Raw genomic sequence first — 27,765 nt, forward strand, 5'->3', positions numbered from 1 at the left:
ATGAAAATTAAGAAAAAAATCTTCACAACCCAACTCGGTCCAGTCCACTTACTAAGTGAGCTTTGGTATGAGTCGAAATTATAAAAGGAAACTCAGTGCATCCCAACCCAGTCTAGCACAGTTCATTCCCATAAACAGCTAGCCCGGTCAAGGTCTGCCTCGAGTAACAAATAAAATAAATGTCTCAAATTGATCACGAAACATTTACTCATTTATTTTTCTTCCAAGTTTCTTGTTTGAGAAAACTTGTAACAATTGCATATCTGTTGATTGTAAGTATCATATTTTGATAATTTGCAATGATAAAAATAGGTCATTTTTTACACCATGGTGGTCGATTAGAAGAGATTATGCTTGTCGGCCATTTTTGGGGTTAGGAATGATATTGATCATTAAATTTGTATAATTTCAGAGCTACCACTCAACTTTAATTCGCTAGAACAGAACGCGAAGGAAATATCAAAATAAGTTTCGTGTAATTTTATCCCATGGAAGTTCATATATTTCAGACTCGTCCAAATTTCGTCATAATTTTAGAATTGAGCCTAGATTAATTATAGCCTAACATGCAATAGAACAAGTGAAGAGACCCAGTTAAATGGCCCAACAGAACTTGTTTTTTTTGCCACTACGGGCTTGTTTGTTTGACATGTTAGTCTAAAATGTGTTAGCATATTGTAAACACTATATTTGTGATTTTTAAATTGCATAGTTATCATCTATTGCTGTTTGTTTGTCAATTTACGAAGCTGATGTTAGTAATTCTTCTGTTTGGTATGGCACACTCAAATGTGTGATACAAATATACATTCCCAAAAATAACCTCATTAATTAATCATAAATCTAGAATTTCCCTCATAGACCCTATTTGGCGTGTCCCCAAATTTGATTTCGCGCCTCTCCTTTTCGTTGTTACTCAAATTCATAAGTTGAACTCGAAATTATCATTCTTCCATCCACGCTGCAGCCTGCGACGATTCCCCACAGGAGCAAGATCTTCCACCGAAGTTAAATCCGAGCCGGTTATCGATTTTTGCTAGTTGTGGTATGTTTGCCTATCATCTATTTCTGTGCAATTAGTGAACAGATGCAATAATTGAATGGACAACCTTAACAGGATTTCCGGTAGTTGTTTACAGTGGAATTTCCTTCGGCAATATTGTGTGTATGAATATCTGCATTTGTCAAACATGAACAAGCTTGAATTTACAAGATAGTTGCAGTGTGACATTTAATTTGTGTTGGTTCTTTCGTCATTTTTTGGTTGTGCGAATTTTGGATATCAGTTTGTTGATTAGAGATTTATTGATTCAATGGGTTCGTCATTCTTGTTTGGGCAAAAAAATTGACCATATAATTTCTGGATAACAATTTCTTGAGAACAAAGTTAATGATTCAATGGGCTTTTGTGGTAGTTGCTGGAATAAATCTACTCCCTCCCTCCCGTTTAAGATGACACATTTTCCTTTTTAGTTTGTCCCAACTAAAATGACACATTTCCTTTTTTGGTAACTTTCTCTCTCCAATTAATACACTCAACCACTTTTTCTCACTTCTATTAAAACATTCATCTTTCTTTATCTCTCTACTTTAATACTTACACCCACCTTCTCTCTCTCCAATTAAATACTTTAACCAATAACTCCTAAAATCTTGTGCCGGCTAAGCAATGTGTCATCTTAGCCGGGACGGAGGGAGTAATATTTATCAGTTTGTGAAGGTTGTTCCCATGGGATCCCAACAATTGAGTGGCAATGACACCAGCGAGAATCCATTGGCAGATGGTAATCTCTCTGGTAAATTTCATTCATTCTTCTTGGTACATATGCTGCCTTAACAATTGACAGTAGAAATTTGTATTTTTTTAGTTGACCCTGATGTTCATGCGGGCAGAGGGTTAATAGTAGATAGGTCAAGGCGTGTCTGGACACAACGTGGGGAGGAGATCCTTTTGGCAACTATGAAGGAGCTGACGGCAGCCGGATGAAAATCGGATAATGGCTTCCATGCAGGATATTTAAACACTTCAGCGGGAATTCCCAAAGACCGACATATGTGTACACCCTCACATAAAGTTTAAGATCACTTCTTGGAAGAAGAACTACTATTCGCTAATGCAGATACTTGACTGCAGTGGCGTTGGTTTCAATGACGATGGTAACTACAAAATAGATATCGATGATGAACAATGGGCACAAGTCGTGCAGGTTGTGTTTTACATATTATTTTGGAGCTATGCACATTTATATTTCAATACTAGAACTAAAGCTTTTTATTATTTTGCTATGACAGAAAGACAGCAACGCGAAGTATATGAAGAACAAGTCTTGGCCCTTGTTGAATAACTGGAAAGAGATCTTCAGCAAGGACCGTGCTGAGGGAGTTCGGTCTGTGGACACAGGGGAGGCAGTCCAGAAAATTTATGGTTCTAAAGTGCATTTGAATGAAGATTCAGAGAAGTCCTCTCCACTAACTTTAGAGGAACACTTCCCCGACGAAGTCTTCCCAGACGGTGTGTTGCCGGAGATGGTTGCCGAGAGCACATCGGTACCTTTGGCGACTACTCCGAAGATGACTACCAGAAAAGTCAAGAAGAGGAAGGCAGAGGACAAGGTGGACAAGATGGACAGTGTCCTTACTTTGATGACTCGCATCCACGAAGACACGAATGATTGTTTGAAGGAAATCTCGAACCGAATTGCCTACGAGTTTGATCTCAGCGCGAAGAGGACTGAGGTGTTCAATCAGCTCAAAGGTATACCCGGTCTCACCATTAAACAACAATTTTATGTTGCAAAAAAGCTTGTGAAGGAGCCCGATCTTATGGATCTTTTTAGGGGTTTGGATGAATTTGCTCGACCGTCATTCGTGTTAGATCTCCTGGAGACCGATAGTATGCTTTGAAAGTGGTGGCGGCTATCTCTACTATTTTGTCTTATAGGGCCAATGCATTTTACGTAGTATGCCTGTATAGTCTTTTGTGGATGTAGTAGGGTAATATGAACAAGGTGTCTATTTTGTTAATTAAGATCCTATCACTTAGACTTTGTGATACTCATGATGATCCAATATAACATATTTGGGTAGTAGTGCTTAATATGTTATGTAATTCCAAATTGTTGTTGGAATATTTTATTAGCTAATTATTTAGTAATTGCTTTCGACAGTTAAGCCAAATTCACATTGTAAATTTGCTACTAAGCCTTTCTCTGCGGTGCAAAAAAATATTCCAGTGGCATGCTAACATAAAACATAAAACCTTGATAACATAGATCATTACATAGTTCCTAATACATAAATTTGAAACATACCCATCGAGCAATATTTAGATTACCCCATACTTCCTAAAATCAAACACACCTGTATAATTAATGTATAACTTAACAATCGATTGGTTCCAAAACATGGCAATACTAGCATACTTCCTAAAATTAGCCAACAAAAGCATAGACCTACTACATATTGCTTAACAACCGATGGATGCTTAAGAAACCCTTCTATGGTGCCGTTTTGCAAGAGGTTGGGAGCGGGCTCCAAGAAGCACATGACAAACCTGCGGGTGAAGACCCTAACACCTTCTTCGTCGGGATAACGCGACTAGGGGACTTTGAGGATGAAAAGTGGTCTAGGTTAACCGCGTCCATATAAAATAGCTTGCGGCGAACGCGCGAGGCTGACCCAGGCTGTGGTGAGTTCACTTCACCGTCATCGACCGAAGAAGCTTTTGCATTCATACGAACCGGCTCATTTTCCTCGGCTGTCTCAGAAATAATTATGATCTCGGTGTTATCGGATAGACTAATCACCTCGGTCACCTCCTCAACCTTCACATCGAAGTAACCGAACAAAGAGGTCAGTTCGTTAAACTGTGGCTCGTCGCGGTGGTAGTAAGCACCGGCGTATGCATTCGTCTACAAATCAATAACGGCATTAGAGTGTTTACAAAAATAAGTTAAATCAATATACAAATGTAATGTGCCAACCTCAAATATGGCCTTCCACACTTCCTCGTTGGCGACAATGATCTTGTTCCCATAGTCCTAGCGTACACCGGTCGTGTTGACCAACACCTTGAACGTGTCGTAACGCTGCTTGAGAATCTTCAAGCGCGTCGTAATGTCACTGCGCTGGTTAATCATTTTAAGAACCTTACGAAGCAAATAGTTAGGGACACTTGCCTCGTCCCAACCATGCCCTATCCTCTTCTGGAGGAGTGTTGTGAGCTATCCATCTGTTGAATCCATTTCCCACTACAGAAGAACGACGCTTCTGGTGGAATTTGAGAGTTTATTTTGTAGTGGTGTGGCTACAACATAAAATTTAACGTTGATTATATAGATAGTCGAATACAACTACTACTAATATCATATTTACTGCCATTGGAAGAGCATTAACAACTTGAGTACACAAATCATAGACATTTACCTTATCATTTCAATGTTATACAATCATCCACGTTCTTTAATTTAAGCGTAATTGGCAGCGGCGTATACACGCTAGAGCAAGGGGGTACAACTGTACCCCCAAATTTTTGTGTATTAATACATTATTTAGTCCTATTTCACAAAATCAATCTATGGCCCAGTGGTAAGATCGGTCATTCTTCAAGCCAGAGGCCCAAGTTCGAAACCTCCTGAGCACATGCCCTAGTCTTAAATTTTACTTACACTCTCTCTTCTCCAAATTAACTTTGTTTTAATCTATATCACCTCTAATTCAATTTTATTTTGTTCTCATTTCATATTTAAGTTTCATTAATTATTTTGTTTTTAACAAATACATTTATTAGTTTAACCACTAACTTGCTCTTTTATAAGTTAATTTTGTATTTCTTTCATATTCAATTTTCATTAACTATTTTTTAATAGATAATACTATGGTTATTATAAAGTATTATATATTTTTGTCGTTAAAAAAACTTTATATTTATTAAACTAACCTCCTCATTATATACATATCTATATTATATATTACTAATTAACAAAACATGGATATTTGTATTTAAATGGTATAATTTACATGATACTATAAAATAATTTTTTTTTTAAATGAAGTATTTTGAAATAAAAAAATAACGATAAAGATTTTATTTAAAAAAATAAAATAATTGAAAAAACATAACAACGAAAACAAAAAAAAATTAGAAATATTTTGAAATTTTAAGCCGCAATTATTTTTTGCACCCCTAAATTGAAAATCCTGGATACGCCACTGGTAATTGGCACCAGTTGTAAGTTCATGATATTTTTTATATGCCATCTTTTAAGTTTGTAAAAAAAATTAATATTTTCACAAAATTGCTTAATATTAGACGCTAATAATCTTACTTATAATTATAAAGTTATTGCATTAAATGAATTTATAATTTTACACGACTTTTAAATCCTCAAGATTACAACTATCTTTATCAAATTTTCTTTACGGGTAAAACTATTGTTAGTTCAGTAGAAAAAAGTGAAAAACTCATAATTAACTTATTATAAATCTTATAAACATTACAAATTGAAATAAATTAAGAATGTGTTATTCACGCTAGCTAACTTGACCACTAGTCTTATGTAATTCATGCAAAATAGAGATTAATTAATTATTAACTTGTCCAACTTGCTAAAAAATTGAGGGAGTATGTTTACGCCTAAAAATAAGGTACTATGATTAAGAGTAGCATTATATGTTGCCATGATATTATCCTATACCTAGCTACCTACACAATCTTTATATTAGTATTGTATTGGTAGGTTGTACAATAAAGTTCTTTGAAATTAAGTACTACCAATACAAAATTTCAAATGATGACTAGTAATTATGAATGAAAATTGATACTATGAGATTAAATAATGTGTATGCACGTTCGAAATAGCTGGCGACAAAGGCCGTCGCATTAGTCTGACGCACGTCGGCCCTGCAAATATATGATTATAAAATAAAATCAGTATTATTAAATTTATCATTGAAACTTGTATAAAAAATATGATTACAAAATATGTATTATTATAAAAATACTACTATCATTGAAAATGTTATGGTAACTAAAAAATATTGTACTAGTATTTATTTGTACTATAAATATTTATTCCGATTATCCATCAATTAAAAAAAATAATTTATTGATTTAGTTAATAGAAAACGAATTGCTTACGCTAAAAATAATTTATATGGAGTATTATTTAATGGTGTTGCAGTGTTCCGTTGAAGCAAGGTCAACTACATTCTGTAAATCTCTAATTAATAAATCTGTTGTTAGATATTATAGTTTGCAAGAAAAGAATTATTGGGATAGGAGAAACCCATTAATAATGGTACTCAGTTTGCAAGAAAATAATTATTGAGATGGGAGAACCCAAATTTAATAATGGTATTCAATATTATCACCAGCCATCTATCTATATTAATAAAATCGGTACAAGTACAACCGATAACGTCTGTAATTTTAATTTGGTGGGTGGAAATTTGATTTCAATTTTTTCGAGGACCACCACCCTGCATGTTCATAATATTTTTATTTTTTATAAAGAAGTGTGATTGATATATCATCATACAACACAACATAGGCTTTGAGGCGGTATCTGGTGCATTAATTGTGCTAAATAAAACAATTAATTATACTATGTAACATTTTTAAATATCCGAAACTGCGAAGTTGATTGTATCAATTTGAAGATTAGGGGGTGCAGAGGAGAGAAAGAGTTTGGAAAAATGGGAGATTTGGGGTTTTTGATAGCAATGGCGATTATATTTAGTGCATTCATGAATTCAAATGTGATTGAAGGAAGAAGCATGATGAAGAGCATGCATTTGAGCTGGGGCACTCAGCGTTCTGGCTTTCTGCAGCCCTCCGGTGGCGATGATGTTACTCTCCTCCTCGACCCTGTCTCAGGTTCTCTCTCTCTCACTCACACACACATACACACACTGATTTGTTTGGAAAAAAAAAAAAACAGATCTGTGTTTTTACCTTTTAACAAAAATAAGAATGAAGATACGATGGAGGGGCAGATTTGCAAGAAAGGGTAATGATCGATTCCTATTACTTGCGTGTGGTTGCAACATCTCTCAGGTACAAGTGTGTGGGCTTGGAAAGTGGGATTCTGGCAGGACAGTGGGATATACGGCCCTCCCCTTTAGCGTGTCACTGCTTATCTTGATTGGACACCCCTCATAATTCTGTTGGAAGGTGGTCTTCTGCCAAGACAGTGGGTTACGGTCTCCCCATAGCGGGGCCACTGCATACCTGATTGAATATCCCTCACAATACTGACGAGTCTGGATATGGGGGGTTCCTTGGGGTTGGGGTTTTAACCTTTTGCTAAAATTAGTAGAAATTTAAGGCTTTTTGAAAAAGTTCTTTGTTAATTCATAATAATCGTAAGTGGAAAACATAAGATTTCAGCTTTTGATCGAGTTAATTGCCACTCACTGTTTGATTAATCAGGTGAGAAATTGACCAAATTTGAATGCAGGTTCCGGAATTCAATCCAAGGATCAATTTTTGTTTGGAACGTTTGAAATGCAAATTAAGCTTGTTCCTGGTGACTCTGCTGGCACTGTAACTTCTTTTTATGTAAGTTATCTATTCCTACTCTTTTTGTCTATACTAATTGAATCGTAATCTATTTTGGATTAATTAAGATAGTTTGAGAATTCGAGATCCTCAAATTATCAAAAAAAAATTTCTTTTATTAATTTTTCATATCAAAATTTATAATTTTTTAGTTATTCAATTTAAAATTTTTAGTTCATATTATTAACATATTTGGTTGGTTGGGCAGTTGTCTTCTCTAGGGGCGAAGCACAACGAAATTGACTTTGAGTTTCTAGGAAATGTAACAGGGCAACCCTACATTATACATACCAACATTTACACACAAGGAGCTGCTGGAAGAGAAGTGCAGTTTTACCCGTGGTTCGACCCCACCAAAGACTACCACAACTACACCATCCGTTGGACTCCCTCGCATGTCGTGTAAGTTCGCTATTTTTCTTATGTGTCTGCCCTTGTGTGTATAGTAAAATTATACAATGTATAATGTCGAAATGGATGATTCAATCAGGTGGTTCGTGGATAATATCCCGATTAGAGTATATAGAAATTATCTAGATGATGGAGTCGCTTACCCGGACCTAGATAAGCCGATGAGGGCGTACTCGAGTATTTGGAACGCGGATAGTTGGGCCACGAGAGGGGGGCTGGACAGGATCAATTGGAGCAAATCACCCTTCATCGCCAAGCTGCGTAAATTTAGGGCGCGTGCGTGCAAATTCCAAGGAAGTACGAGCGTCGCTAATTGTACGGCTGTTGCTGCGGCATGTACAACCTCCGAACTCGGGCTTGATGATCAGAACCAAATGGAGTTGATTAGAAATAAATCTTTGGTGTATGATTACTGCCAAGATTATGAAAAATACAAGGGATTATTACCCGGTGAATGTTTCCAACGACAATATTAATTACACGTGATGCATGTAAACTACATATTCAAATCTCCTGTATTTCTCTTTTATTTAATTTATTTTTTTTAGAAAATAATATCGGATTGTTTCTTTGTGAGTTTCTCGAATTGACCTAGTGATAGAGTAACAATGCATACCCTAGTGGTCTCGAGTTTGAGTTTATCGTGAAGTGATCTTTTAGTTTATGTTCATTTATTTTAAAAAAATATAAGGATTAACCGAACCATACTATTCTGTTTCATTAACAATATGTGCTATATGTAGTAATGCGAAATTGCAAACAATACCAATCGTAGATATATTATAATCCTAATCCTAATCCTAATCCTAATCCTAATCCTAAATCTCCGTAATAAGATTCCACAAACAAACTTGGTAACTGCAAAAACGAGACACAGCCTAGCATATGAATCACCATAAACTATCGATCCGGCGGCGCAACCCTAATCCCCTTTCCCGGTTTACTACAAGACCCCTCCTCGACTAATCGGGTGCTCCATCTCGGCTTCTACCAAATGCAAATCCTCCTCTTCCTCGAGGAAACTAATTTTTTCCAAACCGAATTTCAAGGAGAGGGACGTGATTGAGATGTAATCATGTTTCGCAGCTGCCAAGGAGAGATGCGGTGGCTTTGCGAACCACAACTGTTAGCCGCAACATGTTTCTAGGTAGATTTCGATGGTATGTTTTGCGGATGAAAATAGTTACGGGGTTGGATTTTGGGGCATCAATTTAGGCGAGGTTACTAACGATTTATTGGTTCCAATTATGAGGAGCATTTGATAAAGTCAGTTTCTGTGGCTCTGATCTGATGCGCTGCAAGAGTTGAGATTTTCTGGAGCGTCAGGGTTTGTGCAAGTGCAACTCAAAATGTGACCTTCATTCCCTCTTTTAAGTCTTAAATGTTTCTAAAAACTTTGATTTTGCAGGTGCACTTCTCACTTCTCATCTACTAAGGACTAGTATTTGCTTGATGTTTTAGTTTGATTTTTTTTATGTGGTTTGTTATTGGCAATCTGCGTCTGATATGTTGCTCTATTGTATTGCATTTACTTCTATGCTCTTATAGCCGTTATTATGACTTCGAATAAGGTATTTGTATGGACTGGGCGTTTACTAAACTGTCTCTGCCTTCAAAAAATATAGCTAGACTCTGCACTTGTAAGAAGTCGAACATACATTCCACTAAATTTGAGAGTTTTGGCTTGGTTAAGAATTGAATTTTTTTTAACCTCCCAACATTATAAATTGAAAATTAGTTGATGAATGATGACTCTTGAAACAAAGGACATGGTTATTTGTCTGTTGGATATCAAACTGGCTGGACTACAGAAGCCAATTGCTCTAGAAAACATAGAAGAAAGAGGCTGGTGAATGTGGAAACAGTTCTAACATATTAGAAAACACAATTTAGTAAGTGGTCACTGTTCTATCAGTAATGTCAGCTTTCATCTTACTTGAAGCTACCCTCTTTTAGATCTCTTTCTTCAGCTTAAATTGCCAAATGACCTCGTATTTTAACTCAATAATGACTAGATTTTGCTAAAGAGAAAAATCCAGGTAGTCTCTTGAGCCTATCATTTGTTGTCATGTGGGATATGTATAAAATGAATCATCAAGAACTGCCCCAAGGTTAGTTGAAGCCAGTTATCTTGTTAAAAATGTGGAGTAACAAATCTCTAAGTTCATGGAAACGATTCAGTCGTAGTTGAACAGACATAAAGCTTCCAGATTAGGCCAAAAAACTCATGTTCTTCTACCCTTTGAATGGTTGTGTATTTTCCTTGTGCAATGTACGATGGGTATGTGGAAATATCAAAACCCTCCATTTCACCTGTGTTATGATTCACAATAGAGTATCATGGGTCACGATAGGTTAAATGGACCCAGATATAAATATATAAAACTTTCCATATTTGAGGAATGCTTATTATAAGTTCATAGATTGTTGCATGAACATGCTTTTGCATTCATATAAACTGCTGCCCATAATGAGCTTAAAGGAACAGTTTGAATAATATCAACTTCATATCTACATGCATCCATATAACCTTTTCTATTACTATGCTCGAAGGAGAGGAGGAGACCTCATTGCTATCTCTATTCATTATTACAATTATTAGTTGATGGCTCTAGTAGTCTACAGTTTGATTCCACGTTATGGGCTGACATCCACCATTACCAATTTACCATCCTTTTTAACAGCTTATTATAATTTCAAAAGTGTTGATGCTTAGTTCTAACTAAAACTTGCAACTACCTTCTTTGGGGTCGAACAGGTAGATGCCTATATTGGGTTACAGTCTTAGCTACATGGTATGGTAGTTGCTAAGTTTGATCGTTCAATTTAAAAGTTTCTCTGGAAACAAACTTTTGTTTCTTTGCATAATTCTTCCTGGTCTATGAAGATGTATATCATTGATATAAAGAGAACAGAAATCTCCTGTTATTTAGAGCTCTTACAGTGAAGGTCTATGTCTTCTTCAAGATTCTTGCTTCTGATATCATGAACTTGTAATTTGAATTCTGAAATGTTATACATAAAATATTGACATAATTTCCAATAGTAAATGTCATCCAAGTTCATAGTAATGCAAATCTGAAATTGCAAGAAAGTTATTCACCTATGTCTTTTTCCTCTAGTTACATGTGCAATTTATTGTTTCTTTTTTCTCTTTTGAATCTATTGATTGAAATCTTGATAGAGAGAGAAGAATCATCTTTCTCATCAATGTCTTTATCTGTCATCTGATTTCTGAAATTTATGTCCATACACTTCAAGTGTTAGTTTGTAGTTGAGATTGCACCACTTGGTTTTTTGGTTAATGCACGGTTTATCGGTCACTAATCCCTATCACACCACTTGCTTTTTCATGGATCTAACTAATATCTTCATTTTTGGATGCTGATATATTGTCAATGATACTTTTCTAGTCCTTGTGTCATGCTTGGTTTTTTATTGTTTATTTTATTAGATAATGCCTAAAGCGGTCACACAATCCATAAGCATTTTCTCTGGAATAATTGTTGTTTGTGTATGATACATGATTCTCGCATAACTTAGTGTTGTCTGTACCTCAAAACTAACTTAGTTGTCCAATATTATCTCCTTATACTATTGAGTAGGTTGCTTCTATCCTTCTCCATCTAGCTGCTGATAATCTTGGTTTTCTCCCTGCCGTGTAACTAGAATCTCTTATTTTTCACTAAGGTTTTAGACCTGGTTGCACTATATCCAAATTTTGAGCTAATTACCTAATACCTATATACCACTTTCAAATTAGGCTTGTCAATATGCATGGTCCTACAATTGTTATATATTCATATCTTTACTGCAGAATCATTGTATGCTACCAAAGTGCAGGGCTTTAGAGTGACATACAGACAGTTTATTGGAATTTAGGAGATACATGAAGTGGCCAGTCAATAACCTTCAACACAAAGTTACATTTTAGTGAAACAATAACATTATTTGTGTAGCTGGGATTTCTGTTGATTCATTTTCATGTAAGTCTCACATTTATCACAACTATTGGTGATGACAAATTTAATGTTTTAAGTAGAGGAGTTCAAGCCCTGCAGATCAGGTACTCTATAGGCTTGTATTTAGGTGCATCTTAAGTCATCTCCACATAAGTCAAGATAAAATGCATTATAGTTTATAGAAAACACTTGTGGAGCCATCAGTATGTCAGCTTCAGTTTAGCTTTCGGTTTATAACAAGTATTTATCATTTTGACTTTTTTTCCTTGCATCACAAAACCTAATTATGAGGAGTGTTGTTTATCATTTCCTCAACATGATGGTTACTTTTTGTTTGAAATGTTATTTTCTGTTGTTTTCTAATTGTTGTGACCTATAAGATAAGATGTTGCTGATGGGCTGGTAAAACTAATTATCCTTTGCACCTTGGTGGTTCAACCATCAAACCTAGTAACTATAGTTGTTGATCTTATATCCGCTTTAATTAGGATTTGGCTTGTTTTAGTAATTTTGTAAGCTAGATGAATTTGTAGATGCTCTCATTATAATCTATAACCTATACATGTTTTATGTTGATTACTTGAGCTTTAATTAGAGTACAACTTGGATAGTTGACGAGAACCATCTCATGCATTTCATCGATGTATATGGATTACTAGGAAACATGGAAGGTGAATTCTTATTTTTTTCTGTATACTGAATGTAAGTTGTAGAGAGTTTGGACAAAAATAGTTAGCACATTAATAACGTAATACTAGTAGCTTATCACGATAAACTAATAGATGGTTTTAAAGAAGTTTGGTGACGATTATGATGATGATGATGATTGAAACATTAGCCCAATCTTAAGAACAATGTTCATGATTTGTTGAAACAGTCTTGATAGTTGAGAAGGTAAAATGGATGGGCGCATATAGGTATCAAGTGTTAAGTACTATTAATGTTTGAGTTTGAAAATATTGTTTGAGCATATATATGTATATTGCTGATTAATTTCCTTGGTTTTTTTTTCCAAGAGACTTTTGAAAATTGGGTAGCACCTGTCTAGTTACTGACATAGTCTATTTGTAAGATGTTCGGAAATTTGGTTGCAGCCAGTTGGTTTCTGACTCATAATCCATTTGGAAGGATGCTGGTGCTTGATGCATATCCATTAATTTGACACTTTAATAACTTATTCTATTGACTTGTGGAAGATAGAATGTATAGATTTTGGTATTTCTTTTCTCTCCTTGATGTTAATCTATGGATTTGTTCTCCCTTGCTTGTGTTGCACACTAGCTGAACCTTTCTTGGTATATTATTCTAGTTGGCGTTGCACGTGTTTTTACGCTTCGCTTTGTATAATGCGAGAATGAGAAAGTGAAGCGATGTGGAAAATAGTTGTTGAATATTAACCGCTCCCATTAACTCCAAAAGTAAAGGAATTGGAGAAAGACTGAGATGTAGATGTTAGTTAGGCTTTGTTAATGACTTTGGTGGGAAATGATGGAGTAAAGTCTGAGTGGAGTCTTAGCATTTGTTGCTTTACTTATTCTTCAAAGTGATTTGATGTAGTTAAAGAGAGAATTGAGAGTAGGGTTGCTGGAAAGGTGACCTAATCCATGGCACTATGTGGAAACGAGTATTGCTGCATGGATCTTGACTTAGCACATGATTCGGTACAAGTCTTTTGTGGAAGTTGGGCCACTTGCATACACATATTCATGAAAAGAATATATAGGGAAATTACTGGGAAGTTTCAAATTTGGACTTTTGATTTGTTTGCATGTCTTGTTTATTGCTGGAGGAAACTTCCTTCCAATTTCCCTCAAAGCTATTGTTTACGTTAATATAGGTAAGCAAGTATTTCAAATTCCGGCGTCGTCTTTTACTATTTTAGTTGGCTTCGTTTCATATTAGTGAAAGAACAAGTTAGGAATATGACTATTTTACGTTATACTCATTTTTGTTAGACGATACTCCTTCCGTCTCATAAAAGTAATACTCCCTCCGTCCCTCTATAGTAGAGACATTTCTTTTTCGGCACGAGATTTAAGAAAAAATGTCTTAAATTCGTTAAGTAAAAAGAGAATAAAGTAGAAATAGTAAAGGGAGAGAGATGACTCAGCTACAATGAAACAATCCAAAAAGGAATACGACTCAGCTATAGAAGGAGTAATACTTTCCTTTTTTGTTCGTCCCATAAATAAATATCATTTCATTTATAAAAAGTTCTTTCCAACTCATTATCCATACATCAATTTATTTATAACTTATACCACTCGTGTTCATCATTAAACACTAATAATAATTCAATTCGTGCTGCAATTAATTCGGTGTGTGTAGTTTTAGGACATATTTTTATGTGAGTTGATAAGCATTTGGTACTACTATGTAGAAATTTTGGTTAATAATTGTTTAGGTACTATAGTCCAGCAGATGAAACAAACATCATTAGTTGTTTCCATGTCAATTCTATCTATTTTTCTATAGTGTGAAAATTAATATTCCAATAAGTCGGCAATGACGCTATTTGATTGGATTAAATACAGAATACATCTAAATATTTGTATGACTTCCATTAACTTTTAGTTAATTTATTTATGGTATTCCCATATTGGCGGCATAAAATACTACCTCCGTTCCACTTTAGGAGTCCCGATCACTTTTATACACTCATTTTATAAAAGTCATAATAAATAGTTAAAGTGGAGAAATAGTAAAATAAGAGATAGAATAATGTTGAAAAGACTCTTCTCTACATTATTCATTATCTTACTTTATCATTTCTCCACTTTAACTATTTATTAAATGGGTGTGTAAAAGTGACCGGGACTCCTAAAGTAGGACGGCGGGAGCAATATATTAACAAAAAAAATAGAATTAGAATGATTAATTTCTTAACAAAAAAAACTTGCTGGTGATTTGTTTATCTAATTTTTCGACGGAAACATAGTTTGCTTTATTATAGTGACGTGTGAATTTGATGATTTGATCTATTTGATATCAAGTTTAAAGTAACCTAGTTTCTATTGGAAAATTTAATTTTTCCTCGTATTCTCAAGTAATTAAAATTTAAATTCCAAATCTGATTGATTCTTTAGGCAAGCCCACTTCAAATCCGATTTGTTACATTTCCATAATATAGACTAGCACTTTTGTTAGTAGTAATAATAATATATCCAATTATCGAATGATGGTGTGTCACACATCTTTCGCTAAAAATGCGTGATCAAAGAAACAATTACTAAGTCATAATAGATATGTCTAAACATATACTATATCATTGTGTACACGTAATTGCGGTATCTGTATTAGAAAATGAAATTTGTTTGTTTAATCATTTATTATTGCAAAAAATGAAGTATATAATTAAGAATTAATATTTAAACAATTTAATTGTTTGACAAGGGAGTGATGGTAATTGTTATTATGAATTTTATTTCCATGAAGAATAATTCTTCTTTTATTAATACATTAAGTAGATATCAAGATTATAATAATAATTTTTGTACTCTAGTCTATGGTAGTGTTGTTCATAAATTAATAGTAGTACTAGTTTATCTCAATACAACAACTGAAAATATCTATGGAGATCATAACTTTGTAACTTTCTTTTACAACTTCTACCATCCCTGCTAAGATGACATATTTCACGAGATTTTAAGAATTGTTGGTTAATGTATTTAATTAGAGAGATAAAAAGTGGTTGAATGTATTAATTATAGATAGAAAGCTACTAAAAATAGAAATGTATCATCTTAATTGAGACAAACTAAAAAAGAAAATGTGTCATCTTAGCTGGGACGGAGGGAAGTACTATTTTCTTAGTTTAAATTTTTAAAAAAATGACGATGTCAGTTAATAATCCTGATTATGTCACAAATTACACATTGTATTATGGAGTAATAACGACTTGATTAATAGAGTCAGCAAAATCTAAAATCACCGACAGCTAGTTGGTTTTCCTTCGTTTGAACACTATTCTAGCTCGTATGCTATATTTAATTTCAAGTTACACTTTGCTTACCGTTATTGACAAAAGGAGATGATGAATCAAAGTTCAACTATGTACTACAAAATTTGATATATTATTTTAATTCATAAAATTAATTTGCCAATTTAATAGTAACATTTATTTTTTATAGGTGCATAATAGTAAATTTATCAATTTGGATCACAGTTTCGGCGGCTTTCTTAATGTAACAGATTCAAATACAGGAAACTCTCTTCAAAGTTGAATAGAGTAAGAACAATGTTTTAAACGCACGAAACACGAAAAGATAAAGATGTTGAGTAAGAAGATGAAGTTTTGGAATATTCAAACTACAAATCCTAATTGAACAGCGCAAACAAATGTTGACAAATGGAGTACAATTTTGAATCTGATACTTAACTAGCTTCTCATGCAATAAACTATCTATATCAACCTCCTTCTTCCTCTTCATTACATACATGATACATACTCTGTTGAAATTGCAGAACCGATTACTTTACCCTTAAGTTTATCAGAAAATCATGTTAAACTTACTTACATTAATAGTGTATAAGATATATATCATTCGTTCACACATATTTTACTTCCTTTGTAGGCTGAAGAATGATAAAGCAGTTTTAGATTGAAGTTTCTTGGAAATTTCGTGAGTTGGAGTAAATGGCTTCTATAAAAGTAGATTAACAAACTATGAATGAATGAAGTCTAATTCTTTCTGTTGACTGCTCTCCCTCCATTACTAAACACAATGGCAAGCAAACTCAAATATACAACCAAGGTTTACTATGGCGGAATCCAGTCAGTTTTGTTGGCTATTAGCACTTCCCCTATCACAAAATCTCAGAGGAAATGGAGGGTTGCTTGCATTGTCATATACGTGTCGTTGTCCATGGCCAAACGCGTTGTTTCGAGCAAGTCCAAGCTCAGAAGCTCTCCTCCTCCTCCTCGTCAGGCTGTCCTTGAAATCAAGAGCTTTCTCGATGATGCTGCAGCAGTGATGGATCAAAAGAGGCTTGCACAAATGGTCAAGGAAAAGAATTTGGATGGCTTTGGTGGCATTGCTTCTGTGGCCAAGATTCTGTCAACCAACGTAGACAGTGGCATCGATGGGGACGAGGAGGATTTGATGAGACGTCGTGAGGCCTTTGGCGCCAACACGTATGTGAGGGCGAAGCCGAAGGGGCTGATTTATTTTGTGGTGGAGGCTTTTAGGGACACCACCATTCTCATATTGTTGGCATGCGCGGCTCTTTCGCTGGCGTTTGGCATCCGTGAGCATGGGGGCAAGGAGGGGTGGTACGAGGGGGGGAGCATCTTCGTGGCTGTGTTCCTCGTTGTGGCTGTGTCCGCGGCCAGCAACTTCCGGCAGGAGAGGCAGTTTGACAAGCTGTCCAAGATCAGTAACAACATCAAGATTGGTGTGGTGAGGCAGGGGAGGAGGCAGCGTGTTTCCATATTTGATACTGTGGTTGGTGATGTAGTGTTCTTGAACACCGGTGATCAGGTCCCTGCGGATGGCCTGTTCGTGGATGGCCACTCGTTCCAGGTGGACGAGTCCAGCATGACTGGGGAGAGCGACCACGTGGAGGTGGACTCAACGCGCCACCCCTTCTTGTTGTCCGGATCCAAGGTGGCTGATGGATATGGAAAAATGGTGGTGGTGTCAGTAGGGATGGAGACTGCGTGGGGCGAGATGATGAGCTCCATAACTCGTGATACCAACGAGCAGACGCCCCTCCAGGAGCGCCTCAACAGGCTGACCTCCACCATTGGGAAGGTCGGCCTTGCTGTGGCCTTCTTCGTGCTCGTAGTCATGCTCATCCGTTACTTCACAGGCAACACGGAGGATGAGAATGGATTCAAGGAGTTCAATGGAGTCGACAGGGACTTGAACGACGCGTTCAACTCAGTTTTGAGGATTGTATCGGCTGCAGTGACTATTGTTGTTGTGGCCATACCCGAGGGGCTGCCTTTGGCAGTGACGCTCACGCTTGCCTACTCGATGAAACGGATGATGGCGGATCAAGCAATGGTGAGGAAGCTCTCTGCCTGTGAGACAATGGGATCAGCAACTGTGATATGCACAGACAAAACTGGGACTTTGACACTCAATCAGATGAAGGTCACCAAGTTCTGCCTCGGAGGCAAGGAGATTCGACAAGACTCCATCGCCCACAATCTCTGCGAGCTCTTCTACCAAGGAGTAGCTTTCAACACTACAGGTATGTATATATACTAATGCAGTTTTTGTGTTGTAGTAATAATAATAAGTTGGGCTAATGTTAAGTACTAATAAAAAATCAAATGTAGGAAGCATATATAGGCCTAAATCAGGAAATGCTGTTGAGTATTCTGGCAGTCCAACTGAGAAGGCTATCCTCACTTGGGCTGTTGAAGATTTGGGAATGGATGTTGAGAAGCTGAAGCAGAGCTACACAGTGCTCCACGTCGAGACCTTCAACTCGGACAAGAAACGAAGCGGGGTTTCCCTCAGGAGCAACGTCCAAAACCGCAGCTACGTGCATTGGAAAGGAGCTGCAGAGATGGTGCTAGCAATGTGCTCGAGTTACTACCAGCACACGGGCGAAGTCAACGCCATGACCAAGGACAAAATGACCGAATTCGAGAGTATCATACAGGGAATGGCAGCAAGCAGCCTCAGATGCATTGCATTTGCTTGCAAGGAAATAGAATATGACATCACATCAAATGAAATCACTACCTCTCAAACCAATCTAAGTGAGGAAAATCTAACACTACTTGGCATAGTTGGGATGAAGGATCCCTGCAGAAGTGGTGCAAAGAAGGCCATTGAGTCATGCAGAATCGCAGGAGTCGACATCAAGATGATAACCGGGGACAACATATTCACGGCCAAGGCCATAGCAACGGAATGTGGGATACTAGACGCGAACCACCACGGGGAAGTGGTGGAGGGGGCTGAGTTCAGAAACTACACAGACGAAGAGAGGAGGCGTAAGATCAAGAACATTAAAGTAATGGCAAGATCCTCCCCATTAGACAAGCTTCTAATGGTGAGATGCTTGAAACAAGCAGGGGAAGTTGTGGCAGTGACGGGAGATGGAACAAACGACGCACCTGCATTGAAAGAAGCCGATGTAGGGCTATCAATGGGGATCCAAGGGACGGAGGTGGCCAAGGAGAGCTCAGACATTGTGATTTTGGACGACAACTTCTCCTCAGTTGCAACAGTCTTGCTGTGGGGGCGGTGCGTGTACAACAACATCCAGAAGTTCATCCAGTTCCAGCTCACGGTGAACGTTGCAGCGCTAGTCATCAACTTCATCGCAGCTGTTTCAGCAGGGGACGTGCCCTTAACCGCTGTGCAGCTGCTGTGGGTGAACCTCATCATGGACACGTTGGGCGCTCTGGCACTGGCCACGGAGCGCCCAACGAAAGAGCTCATGCACCGCCCCCCAGTGGGGCGGACCGAGCCACTAATCACTAACATCATGTGGAGGAACCTGCTGCCTCAGGCATTATATCAAATAGCCATTCTCTTAATCTTGCAGTTTAGAGGGAAGCAGATTTTCGAGGTGAACGAGGAGGTGAAGAACACTCTCATATTCAACACATTTGTGCTTTGCCAGGTCTTCAATGAATTCAATGCTAGGAGTTTGGAGAAGCAGAATGTGTTTAAAGGGATTCACAGGAATAAGCTGTTTGTAGGGATCATTGGAGTGACAATTGTGCTGCAGTTTGTGATGGTGGAGTTTCTCAAGAAATTTGCTGATACAGTTAGTTTGAATTTGGGGCAATGGGGGATTTGTGTAGCTATTGCAGCTGTGAGTTGGCCAATTGGTTGGGTGATGAAGCTTGTTCCTGTCTCAGACAAACCATTCCTAAAATACTTGAGGCTGTGGCATTAGATTTGTTTATGTTTGTAGAGGTATGTATGTAGTACTTATATTAATTAGGTTACTATGTTATCATTTGTTTTTCATGTTCTATTCCCATATAATCAATATCCGTTACATACATAACGATAAAAACGATAAATTCATTTATGTCTGTGACGTATATTGATTATAGGAGTAAGAAGATGATAAATAATTTTTTAATACAGGATTTCTATTGCATTGTATCAAACTAATTTTAAACGCTAAACGCCAAACACGTTATTATCGCATAACGCAATAAATTTATTTGTAGTTCATCATAGGGAATTCAGAGATTTGAAAACAATGACGCCATCTAGCATAATTTAAAAATTTGAAGCTAATGATAAGTTTGTCATTAGTTCATTATATTGAACTCCATGTTATCTTATAATTATGTTGTTTGGCGTTTAAAATTTAAGACCGGTTTGATGTTGATCATAGTCATGTACTTTTTTTTTAATCTTAACTCCATATACCTACAGTGATTTTTATTTAGAGATGTAAATAGTTTATTCGATTCAAGTTTTCCAAATATACAGTGACAACGTTAAATAAGAGAAAAAATTATTCAATATCAAAGTGATTTGAAGTACTTACATAGTATTTTCAATTTAATAAGTAATATAGGAGTATATTATTTTCTATTTTCTACTACTTGAAACTTAATGTTTCTATCTATTTCTACTATTGAAACTTACGACTGAACTAACGGAATATACATTTGTAATATTAAAAAATAGGACTACTAATGATAAATAAACAAATTTTGAGTGTATTTTTTGTTCCTGAACAAATTTTGAAAGTTTCAAATAAATATAAAAATTATATATTACTGAAATTTTTTCACAAATGTGAATAAATGGCAGTTAATGTGGACCATTTCATAAAAACAATGTCATTTTATTTATGAAATATATAGTAATGTATAAAAAATATTGTTAAAGATAGCAAGAAAATCGTGACTAGAGAATAATAAGAAGAGGTGAATGAAAAGGGTAGTGTTATTGATTCACTTAACAATTTAAGGGTGTGTATAATGAGAAAAAATCTTACTCAAAAAATACTAAGATGACAATCATATCTGGTACATTCTACCTATATTTTTAACAAGTGGAAATATATATAATAGTACAGCACACTTCCAACTAAATATATGTACAATGGAAACTGTATATATATAACAACAAGGTTATATTGCTAACTCACCCTTAAATTGCTAACTACAACTAAATAATAGGTTTTGAATCATTAAATCAAGGCATAAGATTATTAAGCCATGAGTGTAATACAATGTAAAAAAATTGTCAATTAGGAGTATCATTTTCAATTAACAAAACTAACTTTTAAAAAATATCTTAAAACTTTAAATAATTATAACTATCTCAATTTCAATTATTTTTTTACACAACATATATCAAATTAAAGATAATTTTATAAGGATTCCAACGAGATCTTACATGCATATGTTCCGATGTCAAATTTAAAAAAAATCATAAATTTTCATATTTTCGACAAACAACTTTATATCAATGTAGATAACAAAATATGTTTATGTAATATGAGTACAATGTCAATATTAAATTGTGTTGACATATTCAATGCATTGTGTTAAAATCTTTAAGAGCATCTCCAATGGAGATAGGCTAGCCACTCTCTCTCTCTGCCACGTCATCAGCACTAAAATTCCACCTGCCACATCATCATTTTAAGCAAATAGGCTAGCCACAGGCTAGCCGCAATAAAAATAATTCAATTTACGGAATTAAATTTATGACAAATTACGGAATTAAATTTACGAGACATATACGGTATACTAGAAATCACGTTTCGAGTGATTGAATACTGTAAAACTCTTATTTTATTTTCCAATGAATAAAACAGATTATTTTTGTCATAATGTTGTTATGTTTTACATTTAATGGATGTTAATGCATGTTTAAATGTATAAGTTAACTTAACAAAGTCTAAGTCTTTGTTTCAGTAGACCGGTTGTGGGCGTCGTCCACTTTAAGGTAATACGGTCAGTTCTAAACAAAGAAAAATATGAATTTCACAACCTAGATGGAATTAGACTACCCATCGAGAAAGGTTGCAATGTCAGTCCGCATATTTCTAAGCCTTACTGAAATAAGATGACATTGGTGTGGTATAGCACTGAACGGATCTAACAGCAAGACTTGCCTTAGGCTATCTACTGAAAGGCGAGGTCTTGATAAATATTTATTTCTTAATCAATGTAGGTTAGCATTGAGCATACGGTATTGATTATGCATTGCTTTGACTTATCAAATGGTGCGGGTTTTTCGTAGCCCAATTATCCTGATATATTGGGCAGTGGTGATCGATATCTAGCGGTGCTAGGATTGCTATTATATTGAATCGTGCACGAGGTGAGTCTCGTTTGATAATGTCCTCAAGAGGAGCGCGAAACGAAGTTTTATTATTCGGAACCTAGCTAGTTGGAGTATGATTACTCTATGAATAATAAATAAGTGTTTCATGCTAAGTCCACTCTTGGAATTAATAAGAAGTTAATTAATTAAGTCAATAGCAGACATTAATTAATTAATGGACATATTAATCTTAAGCACGGGAAATGAAAGATAAACGGAAACCCGGATTACTTATAATTTCGGATTTGGATGGGGAGAGTTCAATATTACTTCTGTAGTGGCTGCTCGTAATATTCCAATTATAACTTATATTAAATTGTGGGTTCAATTTAATTAGTAAAAAGTAAATTGGATGAGCCCATATCCAAAGCCTTCCATAGATCCCTGTCTGGGCCCAAAAGGAACTTAATATAAATAGGAGAATAAAGGAGACAGAAAACACAATTTTCTCATTATTGTAATTTTCGAAAATCCCCTCTCCTAAGCTGAGGAGAATTTCGAAATCCTCTCCTATTCCAAAAAGGATTTCTTCTGTCTTCTTTATTTAAGTCCTAGTATTCTAGTAAGATCAGCCCACACTGATATTGGAGTACAGTTCGGGAACCAGAGAGAAGATTTGTGGTCTAGTACTCAAAGCATCACGTGGAGAAGTAGCTAGCCATCTTCAATTCTTTGGAGAATTAATTAGGTATTTTTCTGCTCCGTAGAAAAGCATGTTTTAGGTTTTCAATATTCTTAAAGCATGATTAATTCAAGTTATGAGCATGATACATGTGATAATTACGCGAATAGATTTTGTCTAAATAATCTGCTAAATAGATCTGATTATTATGTGATTTATTATGAAACGCACGCTCGAACCCGCCCTACTCCCCCCGTTGGAATGGGAGTGTCCGCCTCCTCGACATCGATCCCCAACTCCTGTAATGAGAACGTCTCATCCCCAGTGAACTGCGTCCCCATTGGGGTCGATGTGTGAGACGAAGCCGTCAAAAAGTCAAGAGTGGGACGATAGACCGTGCCCCCCCGGCGACCCCTGCATCCCGGGCTGCACCCCCCCTGCCACACCGGCATCATCCCCATCATCTGTTGTATCATCTGCGACGTCATCTGCGGTGTTATCTGCGGCATACCTCCCCACCCCGGCATTGCCTGCCTGCCGCTGGCCTGCCCCCGCCCGACATCGCCTGCCCGCCCGCCATCAATCCCATCAACTGTTGCCAAGGGTACATGTTGTAGTGCCCGCCCATCTGCCCCCATCCAGCCCCTGGGTACCGTGAGAATCTGAGACCTGCTCGTCGCCGGAGTAGACTCGTTGTTGTTGTCCATCTCTCGATGTTGCTCTTGTACAAAAATTTAGATAGAGAGAAAACTCGTTAAAACAAGTGGTGCAAATGAAAATGACGTGAAAATCGCGAATATATAGTGTTTCAAAAATTTCAAACAAAAAATAAAATAAAAAATTGCGCTGGCCGATCGCTCGCTGATCGCCAGCCTGCAATGGTGGCCAGCGCATCGGCGAGCGAATTGGCCAGCGCCTGGAAATCGGCGTGCGCTCGCCTAATTTCTCGCCGATTCGGCGCTCGCCGGTTGCACTCCAACAACATAGAGTATTAATTTCCAACTAGATATATGTACAATGAAAACTGTCTAAATGTAACAACATACTATTAATTTATGTAATTAAATTCTCCATAGTCCATACTATTAATTTATATGGGTAGTGATAAAATGCAACCCTAAATATTGTACATATTCTAAACTATGATCTGTATCGTTAAAAAATGTCAAATGACAAAATATTAGTAATAAAAAATGTAAATATAGTTTCAACACAATGTCAACACATGATCAACCCGTTGACATTGTGTTGACATTTTTTGTTGCTAATATTTTATCATCTGTTCATATTTTCTAACAGTCCAAATCACAATTTAGAGTTTATGCAATATATAGAGTTTGCGTTTAATCACGATCTCTAATTTATAGACTGTTTCTCCACATTCCACATATAATAAATACAATACATACACGCATACAATAAATCTATACGGAAGAGTGATTCATCATTCTATGTATTTAAATATTTAATCATCTTCCATAATTATTATCAAAATTATCTTACACGTAAACACAGAAAATAATCACATCACCCGTTTTAAGATAGTTATCGTCCCAATGAAGATGACTCCTTTCTTGGGCGGTACGAGATTTTATGCAACTTTATTTTGTGTGTTAAGTGAAGAGAGTAAAGTAAGAGAGGGAGGATAAAATAGAGATAAATGAGTTTTCATTTTAAGTAATGAATCATCTTGATTGGGACAAACAAAAAAGAAAAGTGGGTCATCTTTAATGGGACGGAGGGAGTAGAAGTTTACCTTTTTTCTCATTACATATAAAAAAAATCTAAATACATACAAAAGGTAATTATAATTTTAATTTTGTTAACATAGAATATTGTAAAATTTAATTAGTATGAATGATTATATAGTGTATAAATTGTATTAACTATAATAACACTAATACTCCCTCCGTCCATAAAAAATAGATCACTTTGTGTATGAGACGGGTTTTAATGTAGAATTGGTAAATTAAAAGATATGAGAAGAAAAAGTAGGTAAAGTAAGAGAGACAGGGAGAAAAAGTGAGTAAAGTATGAGAGAGGGAAGAAAAAGTGAGAAAAGTATGAGAGATAAACTTTCCATTTTAAGAAAGTGATCTATTTTTTGTAGACGTCCTAAAATGGCAAAAATGATCTATTTTTTATGGACGGAGGGAGTATATAGCACATAAATTAAATTAATTATAGTATAGCTATTCGTATAGTTAATTTAATTTACACTTGTATTCTTTATATTGTTAATTTAATTTATACGTATAATTATTTATTTCATTTAATTTATTTTAATATTTAATGCGAACAAAAGTTAAAGTTATAGTACTTACACTTTATATTTTTTTAGATTTTTTTTGTATATGTAGATGACGTGATATTATTCTCCATTTATATGTAAGATGACTTTGATATTAATTGTGAAAAATGATTAAATATATAGAAAAATGAAACACCTTATATATATTACTCCCTTCGTCCTCCAAATATTGTTCCACTTTGATCCGACACGAGTTTTAAGAAATGTAATGAAAAATGAGTTGAAAAAGTTAGTCAAATGTGAGTCCTACTTTTATATATTAGTTTATTATATGTAGACTATGGAGAAATTTCTATACTCCCTCTGTCCCACGTTACTTGAGTTATTTCTTTTTTGCACTCGTTTTGAAAAAATAATAAAAAATAGTTAAAGTGGAGAGAAAGAAAAGTAAGAGAGAGAATAATGTAGAGATGAGTCTTAATTATAGTATTCTCTTTTTTACTTTATTTTTTCTCCACTTTAACTATTTAATAGTATTATTTTTTCAAAACGAGTGTGAAAAAGAAGTGACTCAAGTAACGTGGGACGGAGGGAGTATAAGTTAATAGTATGTCGTCATATTTAGTATTTTCATTGTTTATATATGTAATAGCCAAACTTTATTATTTATCTTAACTATAGGTTTGTGTATATAGGATCGTGTATTCTACATGAATAATGAAGTGTGGCTTGAATTAAATTTTGTTAACATATTAGTTTAAATTTTGTTAATATATAACTGTATTAATTATTTTTAATTATTTACTCTTTTTTATGCAGCATGCACAAAATTTTAAAACAAAAAAATTGCAAAGGCATACTTGTACGCATATATTACTCCCATTATATTCAATATGTAGTTGAAAGTAAATATTTAACAAAAGTTCAAAATATTTTGGAAAATTTTCCATAATTTAACGTAATAATTGAATTTAGATTTACATTTATTAGTTTCCATGTATCGTTATGTATAGTTGAAATATAACTTTTTTAGATTTCTACTTGTCAAATAATTATTTGTTGGGCACAGTAATTCATTATGCCAAATGGTATATCTAGATTGGAGAATTTTTTCTTGTACTATATATATTTCTACTTGTTAAAAATTTATTGATAGGATATACCAAGTAGGATTGTCACCTTGATATTTCTTGAGTAGAAAAGTTTTTCTCGCGTTCATTTTGTTCGAGATGATATAATTAAAAATGAAAGCTGGTCAGAATTGTGGCTTATTGACCCGTATAATTAAACTATTCCATAGGTGTTCGGTTTCCATGAATTAGGCCAAGTTTTGAGAAGTGTGAAATACTTTTTGCTTTTCTTTATTTGAGCATCCGCAATGGTGCTTAGGCCAACAATAGGCCAGCAATAGGCCAGCCATTCTCTCCCCTGCCACGTCAGCAACACTAAAATATCCACCTGCCACATCAGATTTAGGTCACCATAGGCCACCGCAATAAAAATAATTCAAAATATACTACATTTACGGAATTAAAATCACGATTAAATTACCGAATTAAATTTACGAGACATATACGGGAAAATTCATTAATTTTATTCTTAAAAAAAAGTACATTAACTAAAAATCAAAAAAATTACATAATAAAAAAAAAATTCGGGCTTCCACACACGAGCCACCGCCCCACTCTACTCCTCACTAATTTATTAAAAAAATACATTAAAAAATGTTAGTATGCTCTTGTACAGAAATTTAGAGATAGAGAAAATCGCGTTTATATAGTTTTTCAAAAATTAAAAAAAAAAGAATTAAAAAAAAATTAAAAAAAAGAATTAAAAAAAATATAAAAAAATTAAAAAATAGCGTTGGCCGATCGGGCCGCCACAATGGCGGCCAGCGCATCGGCCAGCCACACGCGATCGGCTAGCCCACGCCGATTTTTTCACCGAAATTCGGCTAGCCGATCGGCTAGCCACGTCAATCGGCTAGCCGGTGGCTAGCCTACCATTGCGGATGCTCTTAGATTTTATTGTGAGCGGACATGTATGCCCTTGGAGTTGGGAGAGGGGATTCTAAAAAGCAGGGATGGAAATGGTATTCCAATCTCAATTCTTGATGTGAATTTCAATATCACTATTTTTTTAAAAAAACAAAGTGGAGATTTTGAAGGGACTGGCAGCGGGAGCACTCACATAAATCAATTACATAATAATTCTGATCTATTTAGCAAATTATTTAGACAAATTATATTCGCGTAATTATCACATGTATCATGCTCATGACTCAAATAAAACATGCTTTAAATTAATTGAAACCTAAAACATGCTTTTCTACGGTTTAGCCATTATACCTTGATGATTCTCCAAAGAATCGAAGATAGCTAGCGCCTTCTCCACGTGAAGATCTTTAGTACAAAACCACGGATCTTCTGTCTGGTTCCCGCACTGTAAAAAGATATTAGAGTGAGCTGATCTCACCAGAATACTGGGACTTAAATAAAGAAGACGGAAAACCTTTCCCACGGAGGAGAAAAAAATCGTCCCTGACAATATAGGAGAGGGGGACGAAAATTTTGATGAAAAACAAGTGTGTTATCTGTCTCCTTTATGTTCCTATTTATAATAAGTCACATATTGGGTCCAGACATGGATCTATGGAAGGCTTTGGATATGAGCTCATCCAATTACCT

The 27,765-nt window shown here is 35.4% G+C and overlaps 2 protein-coding genes and 1 long non-coding RNA gene across 5 annotated transcripts; all 3 read left to right on the top strand.

Annotated features, from left to right (window-relative positions):
- Positions 1–6,596: 6,596 nt before the first annotated feature.
- Positions 6,597–8,548, top strand: LOC125201602 (probable xyloglucan endotransglucosylase/hydrolase protein 26). Its single transcript, XM_048099778.1, has 4 exons — positions 6,597–6,877; positions 7,461–7,561; positions 7,770–7,963; positions 8,052–8,548. Exons 1-4 carry the CDS (start codon positions 6,697–6,699, stop codon positions 8,446–8,448), a joined length of 873 nt encoding a protein of 290 aa, XP_047955735.1. The 5' UTR covers positions 6,597–6,696; the 3' UTR covers positions 8,449–8,548.
- A 256-nt stretch (positions 8,549–8,804) lies between these two features.
- Positions 8,805–13,686, top strand: LOC125201603. Of its 3 annotated transcripts, none has more exons than XR_007172940.1 (2): positions 8,805–9,380; positions 13,492–13,686. It is a non-coding gene; the product is annotated as an uncharacterized LOC125201603 (long non-coding RNA). The 3 variants fall into 3 exon arrangements; XR_007172941.1 differs by lacking the exon at positions 13,492–13,686 and adding an exon at positions 13,007–13,254; XR_007172939.1 differs by lacking the exon at positions 13,492–13,686 and adding an exon at positions 11,790–12,195.
- Positions 13,687–16,367: 2,681 nt separating this feature from the next.
- LOC125201601 (calcium-transporting ATPase 12, plasma membrane-type-like) lies at positions 16,368–20,063 on the top strand. Its single transcript, XM_048099777.1, has 2 exons — positions 16,368–18,132; positions 18,221–20,063. The coding sequence occupies exons 1-2, from the start codon at positions 16,659–16,661 to the stop codon at positions 19,798–19,800; spliced, it is 3,054 nt and encodes a 1,017-aa protein (XP_047955734.1). The 5' UTR covers positions 16,368–16,658; the 3' UTR covers positions 19,801–20,063.
- Positions 20,064–27,765: the final 7,702 nt, after the last annotated feature.

The sequence above is a fragment of the Salvia hispanica genome, chromosome 1 (assembly GCF_023119035.1).
Source record: "Salvia hispanica cultivar TCC Black 2014 chromosome 1, UniMelb_Shisp_WGS_1.0, whole genome shotgun sequence".
In the NCBI taxonomy this organism is placed as follows: domain Eukaryota; kingdom Viridiplantae; phylum Streptophyta; class Magnoliopsida; order Lamiales; family Lamiaceae; genus Salvia; species Salvia hispanica.

Bases quoted from the DNA above. Each gene is read 5' to 3' on its own strand.
- LOC125201601 (XM_048099777.1), top strand. From the start codon at position 16,659: ATGGCAAGCAAACTCAAATATACAACCAAGGTTTACTATGGCGGAATC. The intron at 18,133-18,220 runs GTATGTATATAT...AATCAAATGTAG, and splicing joins AGTAGCTTTCAACACTACAG to GAAGCATATATAGGCCTAAA.
- LOC125201602 (XM_048099778.1), top strand. From the start codon at position 6,697: ATGGGAGATTTGGGGTTTTTGATAGCAATGGCGATTATATTTAGTGCA. The intron at 7,562-7,769 runs GTAAGTTATCTA...TTGGTTGGGCAG, and splicing joins GCACTGTAACTTCTTTTTAT to TTGTCTTCTCTAGGGGCGAA. The intron at 7,964-8,051 runs GTAAGTTCGCTA...TGATTCAATCAG, and splicing joins TGGACTCCCTCGCATGTCGT to GTGGTTCGTGGATAATATCC.